Source organism: Sus scrofa, chromosome 6 (genome assembly GCF_000003025.6).
Source record: "Sus scrofa isolate TJ Tabasco breed Duroc chromosome 6, Sscrofa11.1, whole genome shotgun sequence".
NCBI lineage: Eukaryota > Metazoa > Chordata > Mammalia > Artiodactyla > Suidae > Sus > Sus scrofa.
Window position 1 is genome coordinate 55235307 of NC_010448.4, and position 12445 is coordinate 55247751.

Below are 12445 nucleotides of genomic sequence, written 5' to 3' on the forward strand. Positions count from 1 at the left end.
TGAAATGAACAATTTTCTAGTTGTTGGGGAATTGGTTGAGTTCTTTTTTTTACCTTTTTCTTCTTTCCTTTTTAGGACTGCACCCGCAGCGTATGGGAAGTTCCCAGGCTAGGGGTCGAATTGGAGCTGCAACTGCCGGCCTACACCACAACCACAGCAACACGAGATCCGAGCCGTGTCTGCGACCTACACCACAGCGCCTGGCAACACTGGATCCTTAACCCACTGAGCAAGGCCAGGGATGGAACCCACATCCTCATGGATGCTAGTCAGGTTCCTAAACCGCTGAGCCATGACAGACACTCCCCTTAGTTCATCGATCTTATCTCTGATTTCACTTCAGAATAGTAAAGGCAGAGTTAAACACGAGAAATGATTTGAAATAAAAACAGAGGAATTGTGTGCTCAGCAGGTTAAGTATCCAGCTTGTCACTGCGGTAGTTCTGATAAGGATAGAGGATAGTTAGCTACACAGGGAGTTGTAGAAGCCCCAGTAGGCGACCATGGCTAGAGAGGGAAACCTAGGGAAATTTGGGAGACCACTGTAAGTTAATAATTGCTCAAGAAAGTCATCAGAACATCATGGCACAAAGCAGCCTTGCTTAACTATAAAACCATAAATCGAAGCACGAGATATGCCTCAGGTCATTGAATGAGAGATTAAAGGAGTATTGTCTTCAAGTTGGGCAAGATAGTGATCCTTAAGACAGGAATTTAAGGGAAAGGTGACCTCCCAAAGTAGGAGCCCCTCATTGTTACAGAAACCTGCAATGATTCAACATATTTCAACCTATGTTACCACCCTCCCGCTGATCTGAGTAAGCGCCACGACAGTCCTGGTTTGACCTCACAGGTCAAAGTCTCTCCTACCCGAGATGAAGGAGGAGCTAGTGATGTCAGCATGACGTCTACTGGAAGAATCAGGAAGAGGGCGGTCTTTTCCCCCTCCCACCCTCATTGGATTATAAACATGAGCCTCCTCACCTGCCCACCTGTATCTCTCACAAGCGTCCTATCTTAATAAATCCATTTCTTGCCTACCACTTATCTTTCGCTAAATTCCTTCTGCACTGAGACACAAACAGAACCTGCGCCTCAGTATCAGGTGCGTCCAGACACCAGGTGAGTGACCCCGGGTTCAAGTCCCCGTCCCGGTTTATGCTGGGTGTTTCCATTTCAGTTTGTGTTGGTGCTGTGACAAGTGTTCGATCCCTGGCCCGGGAACTTCCACATGCAGAGTGTGTGTGTGGGGGGGGGGGTGTCAGGGGAAGAGCCATCAGGAAAGTACAAATTAAAACCATGATGAAATATCTATTCACACCCACTAAAAGGACCATAATAAAAAAAGACAGAAAATACCAAGCAGTGGTAAGGTAGCAAAGAAACTGAAATCTTGGGATAGCGTTGCCGGGGATGTAAAGAGATGCACGTGGTCTGGCAGCTCCTCAAAAGAGTTAAATAAAACACACACAGGACACGACACAACACAACACACACACACGACAAAAGCTACACATAAAACTTAAATAATCGCATGGCGTATTAAATCAAAGACATTAATTTACATTAATTAGAAATCGAGTCACATTTTTTTTAAGGTTCACCATGGCAGCACTTGGAGGATTTTAACATGTAACTGAATGAGAAGTTCCCATTGTGGTGCAGTGGTTAACGAATCCGACTAGGAACCATGAGGTTGTGGGTTCAGCCCCTGCCCTTGCTCAGTGGGTTAAGGATCCGGTGTTGCCCTGAGCTGTGGTGTAGGTTGCAGACACAGCTCGGATCCCTCGTTGCTCTTGTGTAGGCCGGCAGCGGCTACAGCTCCAATTTGACCCCTAGCCTGGGAACCTCCATATGCCACGGAGTGGCCCCAGAAAAGCCAAAAAACAAAACAAAACAAAAACAAACAAACATGTAACTGAACAAAATCCTGAAATGCCCCTAGGGGGTTGCTTTATGTTTGAAAAAAATTCTTTTTCCATTTTATAGGCAATTTCTGTGTTTATCATAAGCTTCATGCTAAGGATGGAGAATTCTGGTGAATTGTAAATAGTATTGTGCCATTCTATCATTTGCTTGGGGCCAATTAAAATTTGTTTTACATCTGTACATGTTAAAAAAAAAGTAAACACAGAGTTACTGTAGAACTCAGAAACTCCACTCCTAAGTACACGGGAGTTCAGTCATCTCCCAATGCCGTGTTAGTCACTCTGCTTTATTGGTAAACAACCTCGGGTGGAAAATCCCACAGCTTGAAGGCCACGCTGGAATGGACAAAACAAGTCAAAAGAGACCATAGAGTATATATTCCCATTTTAAAATTTTTTATTGTTTATTTTTTGGTGCAGAAACCCAGGAACGAAATACTCCCATTTTTTAAAAAATGCTTATATGCTCGATATAGATCTAATTGTAATTGAAAAGACTTTGGAACAACTCTCATCTTCTACCTGTCCAAGTATTGAGTTTTCTTTTTGCTTTTCTTTTTTGGTCACGCTGTGGCAGGTGGAAGTTCCTGGGCCAGGGAATTGAACCCGTACCACAGCAGCAACCCGGGCCGCTGCAGAGTCAACACCGGATCTTTAACCCCCTGAGTCACAAGGGAGCTTTCTTTCTTTTTTTTTTTTTTTAATTCTTCCTATCACCAAATTATTTATTTTATGGCCCCACTTGGAGCAAATGGAAGTTCCCCGGCCAGGGACTGAATTCAAGCCCAGCAACAGCCAGATCCTTTAACCCAATGTGCCTGCCAAATGGAACCCGCACCTCCGCAGTGACCCGAGCCACTGGAGTCGGATTCTTAACCCACTGGCGGGCAGCAGGAACTCCCGAATTATTTTTAAAATACATTTTTTTTCTGCGTCTAGGTATGTAATTAACTTATTTAAAACCAACAAGCAGCTCAGTTCCAAAATCTGAAAAAATTATAACAACCAAAAAAGAACAAATACGCTTTAGAAGAGCCATGGGGGGAAAAAAGCTGTAGCCGGGGAGACGACGCCGGTAAATCCCGCGAGCCCAGGGAGGCACAGGGCAGAGTTTAAAGCAACACTGGGCGGGGCAGGGAGGTTTGGGACTAGCCACGCCGCCCTCCCGCCCCACTTTGGATTGAATGGAACCGGAACTCTTCTTCCGGCCTTCCGTGGAGCTACCCGGTAACGCGAACTTCCGGGCGGCAGCCGCCATCCGTAAGAGACAGCCGCTTAGGCTACCCCTAGACGGACCGGAATTCCGTCATCCTGACTCCACGCCCACTTCCGGAAGTGACGCGTGGTGGGGTTGCCGGAAGAAGTGGCGAAGTTACTTTTGAGGGGACCCTAGTCGCGGCGCCGTGCCAGCAGATACGGAGGCGGCAGAAGAGAAGCAGAACAAGGGGACGAAAGCAGGTGCACCCGAGTGTGGGGAGACGCGGGAGGAGCCCTGGGCCTGGGGCTTCCCGGCGTTCCCCGCGCTGCTTGGCTCAGCCCCCTCCTCTCCTTCCACCCCTTCCCTTCCTTAGCTCGCGCCGCCGCCGGCTGTTTCCAGGGCAACAAAAGTAGGAGACCCCCACAAGAAGCCGCCCACGAGACCCTCGCGCGCAGCCATGAGCCCCGCCCCCCACTGGTGTTCGGAGAGGGGCGGGACCTGGAGAGAGGTATGGGGGCGGAGCATCACGGGAAGGGGTGGAGGCAGGATGTGATGGGAGGGGGTGGGGCGGGGCCTGGAAGGGATGGGGAGACCTAGGAGGTGTGGGCGGAGCATAATGGGAGGAGGTGGGATCAGAATGAGAGATGAGGGCGCTTCCTCGGTGGAGGTGGAGTGAAGTCTGAGTAAAAGTAGGTGGGGTGAAACTGGATGGGAGAGAGGAAGTGAGGGTAGAGCACTTGAAACTGCAGGGACGAAGGGACGGGACGTTTCTGGAAAAAGCGGGTGGGCGGGATCTAGGAGTGGTTGGGGTCTAGGGGAGGGCGGGGCTTGGCCCTGCTGAGGGCTGTCCTGGAGCATAAGGGGGCGTGGCCTGTTAGAACTGGGTGGGAGGGTCCGAAGGCTGTCAGGGGCTGGGAGTGGGGTTTGTACACAGTAGGGTGAAGAGTCTGGAAGAGATGAAGAGGGAGGTGCCCCATTGAGACCTGTGGCTGGCGTAACCTGACCCTCTCTGGCCCCACAAGGCTCTCAGGCCCCCTGTATTCTGCAGGCTGCTCCGTGACCCCACCATGTCCACCCCCACCACGAGTTCCCTGGACACCCCCTTGCCTGGTGGTGAGTGACTCTCCCCCACCCAGCCACTGCCCCCCCGCCCCATCAGACTATTGTCAGGAGAAACCCACTGTGCCTCCATCTCCCAGGTAATGGTCCCCTTCAGCCCAGCACTCTGTCGTCTTCATCCGATGGAAAGGAGGATGGCCCTGAGCCATTGCCCGGAGGGGCGGACCCTGATGTCCCGAGCACTGACGGGGCCGGCTCAGCCTCCGTTGTGGGTGAGATGGCGCCCAGGCACACGGACTGGGGTTGGTATGGAGGTTTGAGGTGGGATCTAGGAAGGGAGAAAGAGCAGAAGCGGGGCCGGGCAGCGCTAGTTCCTCTCCCAGGCATCCTTGCCACCTCTTATTTTGGTCCACTGAGGTTCACTGACATACACATCTTTCTCTCTCATCGTCATCTCTCTGGGTCACCCTCTTCACTCTGGTTCTTTGCCTCCGATCTTTCGTGGATGTTTCCCTTCTGGCCACCGTTTATCTTTGTGGATTTGTCTCTCATGGCTTCTGTCCACTCATGCCAGTCATCCTAGACCCAGCAGAGGAGCCGGAGCGGAAGCGAAAGAAGGGCCCGGCTCCAAAGATGCTGGGCGACGAGCTGTGCCAAGTGTGCGGGGACACGGCCTCCGGCTTCCACTACAACGTGCTCAGCTGTGAAGGCTGCAAGGGCTTCTTCCGGCGAAGTGTGATCCGAGGCGGGGCCGGGCGCTATGCCTGCCGGGGCGGTGGAACCTGCCAGATGGATGCCTTCATGCGGCGCAAGTGCCAGCAGTGCCGGCTGAGAAAGTGCAAGGAGGCTGGGATGAGGGAGCAGTGTGAGTGCCAGGAAGGAAGCGGTGCCAGCCTGGCCCCTGCCCAGCCCTGGGGCTTCTGTTGAAGCCCGTGTCTCCCCACCAGGCGTCCTCTCCAAAGAGCAGATACGGAAGAAGAAGATTCGGAAGCAGCAGCAGCAGCAGCAGCAGCAGTCATCACCCACAGCGCCCGGAGTCAGCAGCGGCTCGGCTTCTGGGCCGGGGGCCTCCCCTGGAGGATCCGACGGGGGTGGCCAGGGCTCTGGGGAAGGCGAGGGCATCCAGTTAACAGCTGCGCAGGAACTGATGATCCAGCAGTTGGTGGCGGCCCAGCTGCAGTGCAATAAACGCTCCTTCTCGGACCAGCCCAAAGTCACGGTACTGCCCCTTCCCCAGCCTCGAGGGGTGATGGGCCCCGAGGGGTCAAGGCCCCAGGGGAGGATGTGGCTCCAGAGGGCAGGGGCTTTGAGAGGAGGGGCTCCTAGGGAGTTTCGGCTTTGTCTCGAGGGGCCCATAGCGTTGGGCCCCTGGGAAAAGTCCTGAGAGTAACCTGGCGCCCCATATCCCCAGCCCTGGCCCCTGGGCGCAGACCCCCAGTCCCGAGATGCTCGCCAGCAGCGTTTCGCCCACTTCACGGAGCTGGCCATCATCTCAGTTCAGGAGATCGTGGACTTCGCCAAGCAGGTGCCTGGCTTCCTGCAGCTGGGTCGTGAGGACCAGATCGCCCTCCTGAAGGCATCCACCATTGAGGTAATGGCCAGCCCTCCCGGCCTCAGCAAGGCCTTTCCATCCTGCCCTCGGAACCCAGCAATAAGCCCCAGGAAGATGCTGGGAGCAGAGGGACAAGCAAGACTCCAGTCCTTGTCCTTGTGGGGATGACATTCTACAGGAGACCTAAGCAAGTCATCAGAGCCTCCCACGAGGCATGGAGAGAAAGGAAACAGGGCCTGAGGCTCTGAGGATAATTGAGAATTGGAGTAAGCATTGAGTACCTAGTGTGTACACCTGGCCCTGTCCCTAGTGCTGGGCGTGTGGCAGTGAACAAAACAGACAAGCGAGCTCTGCCGCAGGCCTCACACCCACTCAGGAGAGTGTCCTGAGCGGAAGAGGCTGGGGGTGCCGACCCTGGAGGAGGGAGAGAGCTCAGAGGGTCCCCCATGCTGCCTGCAGGCCGTGTGGCTGGGAGAATGGGGGCCAGAGCCGGGAGGGCTGATCCCAGCAAGTGGGCGTCTCACTCAGGCCGGGGGAGGGGGACAGTGGCTCAGGGCTCATAGGGGCTCCTTAAGCCCCTGCTGACCCCTCTCCCTGCTGACCCCTCTCCCCGCCTGCCTCAGATCATGCTGCTGGAGACGGCCAGACGCTACAACCACGAGACAGAGTGCATCACTTTCCTGAAAGACTTCACCTACAGCAAGGATGACTTCCACCGCGCGGGTGAGGCCAAGGGCAGGCTGGGCGGTGGGGGCTGGGCAGTGCCCATGCTGGGTCCCTGCTGGCCCAGAGGCCTCGGACCCTCTCATTTCCGTCTGAGCCGCCTCCGCTTCTTCACATCCCAAGTGGGCTGAGGGTTGAGCCCGCCCCCTGGTAAAACAAGAGCACATTTATTGAGGACAGTGGGACGTAGGGCAGGAGGTGACAGAGGGGTCTCTGCTGGCTCTCACACAGGGCATCTCCGTAGGAATTAAGAAAAGACACTCCGGGAGTTCCCATTGTGGTGCAGTGGAAACAGATCCGACTAGGATCCATGAGGTTGCGGGTTCGATCCCTAGCCGCGATCAGTGGATTAAGGATCTGGCATTGCCGTGAGCTGTGGTGTAGGTCGCAGATGAGGCTCGGATCTGGCATTGCTGTGGCTGTGGCGTAGGCCGGCAGCTATAGCTCCCATTTGATCCCTAGCCTGGGAACCTCCATATGCCGCAGGTGAGGCCCTAAAAAGGCAGAAAAAGAAAAAAGGAAAAGACACTTTGAGAGTTCCCTGGTGGCTCAGTGGGTTAAGGGTCTGGCATTGTCACTGCTGTGCCTCAGGTCACTGCTGTGGTGCAGGTTGGATCCCTGACCGGGGAACTTGTGCATGCCATGGGTGCAGCCCAGAGGGGTGTAAGAGGAAGGAAGGAAGGAAGGGAGGAAGGAAGGGAGAGAAGAAAAAAGGGACACTCTCTCTCCTCCCCAAACCTGGTCTCAGATGAGGGAGGCTGGATCTCAGCCCATCATGAAATGTCCAACCTCCCCAACCATACAGGGCAGCCGCAGTCCCTTCCTTGGGGGTATAGCTTAAGGAAAGGGGCTTACGGAGCAAGTGTAGTTGAACTGAGGCCAGAGGAGTGAGAAATGCCGCCTAGGAGAAGGGAGGTGGGGAGCAGCATTAGTCACCAGGGAATGCCTGTGCAAAAGCCTCGCTCCCTGGGTCTCTGGGCTTTCTAGTAATTTCTTTTCTCTCCCATCATCTCTCCCTGGGGCCTCTCTCTATACTTCTGGACATCTGCCCATACCCCACCTTCCTTCCTCTAACCCCTGGTCTCCTAACGCCCAAGACAGTCCCAGGGACTCTTTGAGCATAAGCTTGGCGAGGGGAGCACTGGGCGAGGGGGAGTGTTTCTGGCAGGGCAGTCAGCATGTGCAAAGGTCCTGGGGTGGGGAAGAACTGAGCGGTTTTAAGGAACCATAAGTAAGCTCAGGCAGCTGGAGCACAGGGAGGTGGGGCTGGAGGGGCGGCTGGATTACTGCCACTGCCCCCACCCCATCTGCTGCCATTGCCGATGTCCAAGCTTAGTTGGTTCTCTCTGGGCTCCTCCTCCCTTCATCCCAGCCTAGGCTCCGAAGAATCCTGTTAACAACCAATTTAGCTCACGTCCCTTCTATGGCTCTGGTTTCACTGGGAGAAAACCCGAAGCCCTCGCCTGGCCCACAGGCCCTGCAAGGTCCGACCCCGTGCCCTCCCACCCTCGTCTCCCCTGATCTCCTCCTCCAGCTACACTGGCCTCCCTCTTATTTGAACCTACCAAGCACGCTCCCACCTCAGGGCTTTTGTACTTGCTGGTCCCTCTGTCCAGAACTAGGGCGACCAGTTCGCCGCAGTGCACCTGGGAGCGTCGCAGCTTTAATACTGTCTCATAGCCCAGGAAGCCTAGTCCCGGGCAGAGCAGACGCTGGTGGTACCCTGCCCAGAACACTCATGCATCCTGGTGACTCCCCTCTTTGAATTGAACACCCTGCAGCCAGGGAGGCCTTTCTGCAGTGCGACCCTACCCTGACGTCTGTGTAAGATGTCACATCATTCTCATCAGTCCCATTACCCTTTGCGGCATCACCTCCATCGATAGAGCTCATCGCCATCTCACAGGTTGGATAGTTTGGGTTTTTTGTTTCTTTGTTTTGCTTTTGTTTTTAGGGCTGCACCCGCATCATATGGAGGTTCGTTCCCAGGCTAGGCCTACACCACAGCCTCAGCAACACCAGATCTGAGCCACATCTGTGACCTACACCACAGCTTATGGCAACGCTGGATCCTTAACCCACTGAGCAAGGCCAGGGATTGAACCTCATGGTTCCTAGTCAGATTTGTTTCTGCTGGGACACAATGGGAACTCTTTTTTTTTTTTTTAAGATTTTTATGTTTCTTCTATTACAGCTGATTTAGGATGCATAGTTTACTCACATATTTAGTATCTGTTCCATCAACCCCCAAATGGGAGTTCCATGGGGTTTTTGTCTCATAACCGTCTCTACCCCCGAGGGGCCGAGTGTGCAGTAAGTGCTCTGTAAAGTTTGACGAATGAATGAGTCACTCCTGGAACTGCGTCCGCGGAAGCCACCACAGGGTGACATAACATGACCTAGGATTAAACATCCTTCCTTGAACCGAGAAGTACCCGGAGGCCTGGGTGGAAGCACAGGTGGTGATGGCGGGTGGAGGATACTAGATTAATGTTCGCCTTGCGCGTTCGCGCCTTCATTCAGGCACACCTACTGTGTGCTAGGCCCCCGATGGCTGCACCCCCCCACCCGCCTGTTGTGGCGCCCCGCTCCCCGCCGGTGGGCGGGGCAGGGACGTCATCGGGCCCCGCCTCCCGCAGGCCTGCAGGTGGAGTTCATCAACCCCATCTTCGAGTTCTCGCGGGCCATGCGGCGCCTGGGCCTGGACGACGCCGAGTACGCCCTGCTCATCGCCATCAACATCTTCTCGGCCGACCGGCCCAACGTGCAGGAGCCCAGCCGGGTGGAGGCTCTGCAGCAGCCCTATGTGGACGCGCTGCTTTCCTACACCCGCATCAAGAGGCCGCAGGTACGGGCGGCTTCCAGGGCGCGGCCCCTCCCAGCCCGGGCCGCATTGTCAGCAGAGCCCGCCCTCGGGCCCCTGGCCCTCACCAGGGAGCCAGGTCCAGGCCCCGCGCAGGGACTAGGGGTCTCATGCGCGGCCCAGCCGCTCCCCACGCCCCACGCCGTCTCTCCTGGTTTGGCCTGGTCTCGGCGGGCCGGCCCCGCCCACCTCCCTCCTTTCCCCGCCCACCTCCCTCCTTTCCCCGCCCACCTCCCTCCTTTCCCCGCCCACCTCCCTCCTTTCCCCGCCCACCTCCCTCGCCACCCTAGGACCAGCTGCGTTTCCCGCGAATGCTGATGAAGCTCGTAAGCCTGCGCACGCTCAGCTCCGTGCACTCCGAGCAGGTCTTCGCCCTGCGGCTGCAGGACAAGAAGCTGCCGCCTTTGCTGTCCGAGATCTGGGACGTCCACGAATGAGGGGCTGCCCACCCCGCCCCCCCACCCTCCAGTGAATGGACACCAGGGTGGGAAAGGGCGGCCTGGGCCTGGGGTCCGCCTTGTGGCTGAAGCAGCGCTCAGGATGAGCCCCAGTCAGGGTCCAGGAGCCTCCCTTCCTACCCACCGAGTCTTCCTGAGAGGGGCAGATAGGTCATCGATCGCCACCTCTGACCTCTCCCAGCGCTCCTGCTGCCCTCCTGCCCAGCTTACACCTCAAGCCTACCACGCGATGCACCTTGAATGGCAGGAGGGGAGGGCCTGTGGCTCCCCCACAGCACGAGAGCCCACAGGTCCCCTTCCCTCTGCTCCTTTTATTTAATAAAAACTAAAAAAACAAAAACAGGAAAATAAAATATGAATAGAAACATGGCCCGAGTCTGAGTGAATCTGAGAAGGGGTTGGGCTGCCAGAGCCTTCGTGGACACTGAACCGCTAGGCCTGGGGTCGGTCTGGGGGGGGTTCAGGGTGATAAGACTAGGTGTTATAGGGGCCCAGGAGAGGCCCCCAACAACCTCAGGGTCATCTGGTGGTTGGAGTCCACGTCTCCCCCCCCCCTTTTTTTTGTCTTTTTGCCTTTTCTAGGGCCGCTTCCCACGGCATATGGAGGTTCCCAGGTTAGCTAGAGGTCTAATCCGAGCTGTAGCCCCCCGGCCTATGCCGGAGCCACAGCAACGCCAGATCCAAGCCGCATCTGCGACCTGCACCACAGCTCACGGCAACACCGGATCGTTAACCCACTGACCAAGGCCAGGGATCGAACCCGCAACCTCATGGTTCCTAGTTGGATTCGTTAGCCACTGCACCACGATGGGAACTGCCCCCCACCTTTTTTTTCTTGGCCACACCCACAGGGTATGGAAATTTCCAGGCCAGGGGTCAAACCTGCACCACAACAGCAACAATGCCAGGTCTTTAACCTGCTGAGCCACCAGGGAATTCTTGGAGCCCACTTCTGAAGGACAAGGAGAATGTAAGTGGATGAAAAGACAGGGCTTTCATTCAAGCTTTGCCGAATCTGCTTGCGGGCCAGGCACTGTGCGGACCATCCTGGGGACACAGAAGTCATTCATTTGACAAATAGGAAGGGAGCATTTACTATCTGCCAAACACAATTTTAGGCACTGGAAATTATCAGTGAACAAGATAAAATCCCTCCTTGCTGCTACTCTGGAAAATAGTATGGCAATGTCTCAAAAAACTAAAAACTACCATAGGACCCAGCAATTCTATTCCTGGGTATGTATCCAAAAAACAAAACCAACACTGATTCAAAAAGATATATGCACCACAATGTTCATAGCAGCATTATTTACAATTGCCAAGATATGGAAGCAATGCGTCCAGCAACAGATGAATGGATGAAGCTGTATACACACACAATGGAATACTACTCAGCCATAAAAAAAGGAATTGTGCCATTTGTAGTAACATGGATGGACCATAAGGGCATTGTGCTAAGTGAAATAAGAAAAATAAATACAAAACCGGTATGATATCACTTATATGTGGAATCTTAAAAATGCAACAAACCAGGAGTTCCCGTCATGGCACAGTGGTTAATGAATCCCACTAGGAACCATGAGGTTGTGGGTTCGATCCCTGCCCTTGCTCAGTGGGTTAACGATCCGGTGTTGCCAGGAGCTGTGGTGTAGGTCGCAGACGTGGCTCGGATCCCGCGTTGCTATGGCTCTGGCATAGGCTGGCAGCTACAGCTCCGATTAGACCTTTAACCTAGGAACTTCCATGTGCCACAGGAGCGGCTCAAGAAAAGGCAAAAAAAAAAAAAAAAATTACCTTCACCTGCACCAGGGCCTAAGGGGCCACGGAGGTGAGCTAGATAGATGGGCAGTCCTGCCTGAGAGTGAAGGAGGTGTTGCTTGGAGGGATGGGGACTGAAAGGGTTTTTTTAGGGGGAAGAGAGGATGGCAGAAGTAAGAATAGTTACAAGCGACTGTCCTATTCCTTTTTTTTTCTTTTTCTTTTTGCCTTTCAGGGACGCACTCGCGGCATATGGAGGTTCGCAGGCTAGGGATCTAATCGAAGCTATAGCTGCCGGCCTATGCCACAGCCACAGCAACGCGGGATCCGAGCCGCGTCTGCGACCTACACCACAGCTCAGGGCAACGTGGGAGCCTTAAGCCACCCACTGAGCAGGGCCAGGGATCGAACCCGCAACCTTATGGTTCCTAGTTAGATTCGTTTCTGCTGCACCACGACGGGAACTCGCCGACCGTCCTATTCCAAGTGGTGTGCCTCTTACCCTACAAGTCATCTGCCAACCCTGAGCTGAGTCCAGTTTACAGGTGGGGAAACTGAGGCCATGAGCTAGACCAGGTTAGGATCTGAGCATTCACTGGCCTGTCACTACGTGGAGGTCAGGCCGTGGGTGGAAGAATGAACAGGGAGGAGGTGATCCTCCCGACACGGCCTCGGACAGCAGGCAGGTGCAGAAGAAGAGATTGTGCGCCCAGCACCCCAGGTCTGGCGGAACTGGGGCGGAAGGGGGCAGGAGGCCACCGCCGCTGCGCACGCAGTAAACACCCGGGCCCACGACGCGGCTGCAAAAAGGAGGTGTGGCCTCCTGCCGCAAAGGTCTGGCGGGCGGGGTTTGGTGAGGATTTGTCGGCCAGGAGACTAGGCCACGCCCTCTGCTGGGACGGAGGG

General features: G+C 55.1%; 1 protein-coding gene across 4 annotated transcripts; it reads left to right on the plus strand.

The window, feature by feature from the left end:
- NR1H2 (nuclear receptor subfamily 1 group H member 2) lies at positions 3230 to 10151 on the plus strand. 4 transcript variants are annotated; one of them, XM_005664782.3, is made up of 10 exons: positions 3230 to 3386; positions 3500 to 3634; positions 4175 to 4239; positions 4326 to 4457; positions 4760 to 5050; positions 5133 to 5404; positions 5597 to 5776; positions 6361 to 6460; positions 9100 to 9308; positions 9614 to 10151. In XM_005664782.3, exons 3-10 carry the CDS (start codon positions 4194 to 4196, stop codon positions 9758 to 9760), a joined length of 1377 nt encoding a protein of 458 aa, XP_005664839.1. In that variant the 5' UTR covers positions 3230 to 3386; positions 3500 to 3634; positions 4175 to 4193; the 3' UTR covers positions 9761 to 10151. The 4 variants fall into 4 exon arrangements, with proteins under 4 accessions (XP_005664839.1, XP_020950450.1, XP_020950451.1 ...); XM_021094791.1 differs by having other exon boundaries at positions 4061 to 4239; positions 9614 to 10149; XM_021094792.1 differs by having other exon boundaries at positions 9689 to 10147.

Excerpts from the sequence above, each read along its gene's own strand:
- NR1H2 (XM_005664782.3), top strand. The coding sequence starts at position 4,194 with ATGTCCACCCCCACCACGAGTTCCCTGGACACCCCCTTGCCTGGTG. Across the intron at positions 5,777-6,360 it reads TGAAGGCATCCACCATTGAG|ATCATGCTGCTGGAGACGGC; the intron begins GTAATGGCCAGC and ends CGCCTGCCTCAG. Across the intron at positions 6,461-9,099 it reads GGATGACTTCCACCGCGCGG|GCCTGCAGGTGGAGTTCATC; the intron begins GTGAGGCCAAGG and ends CGCCTCCCGCAG.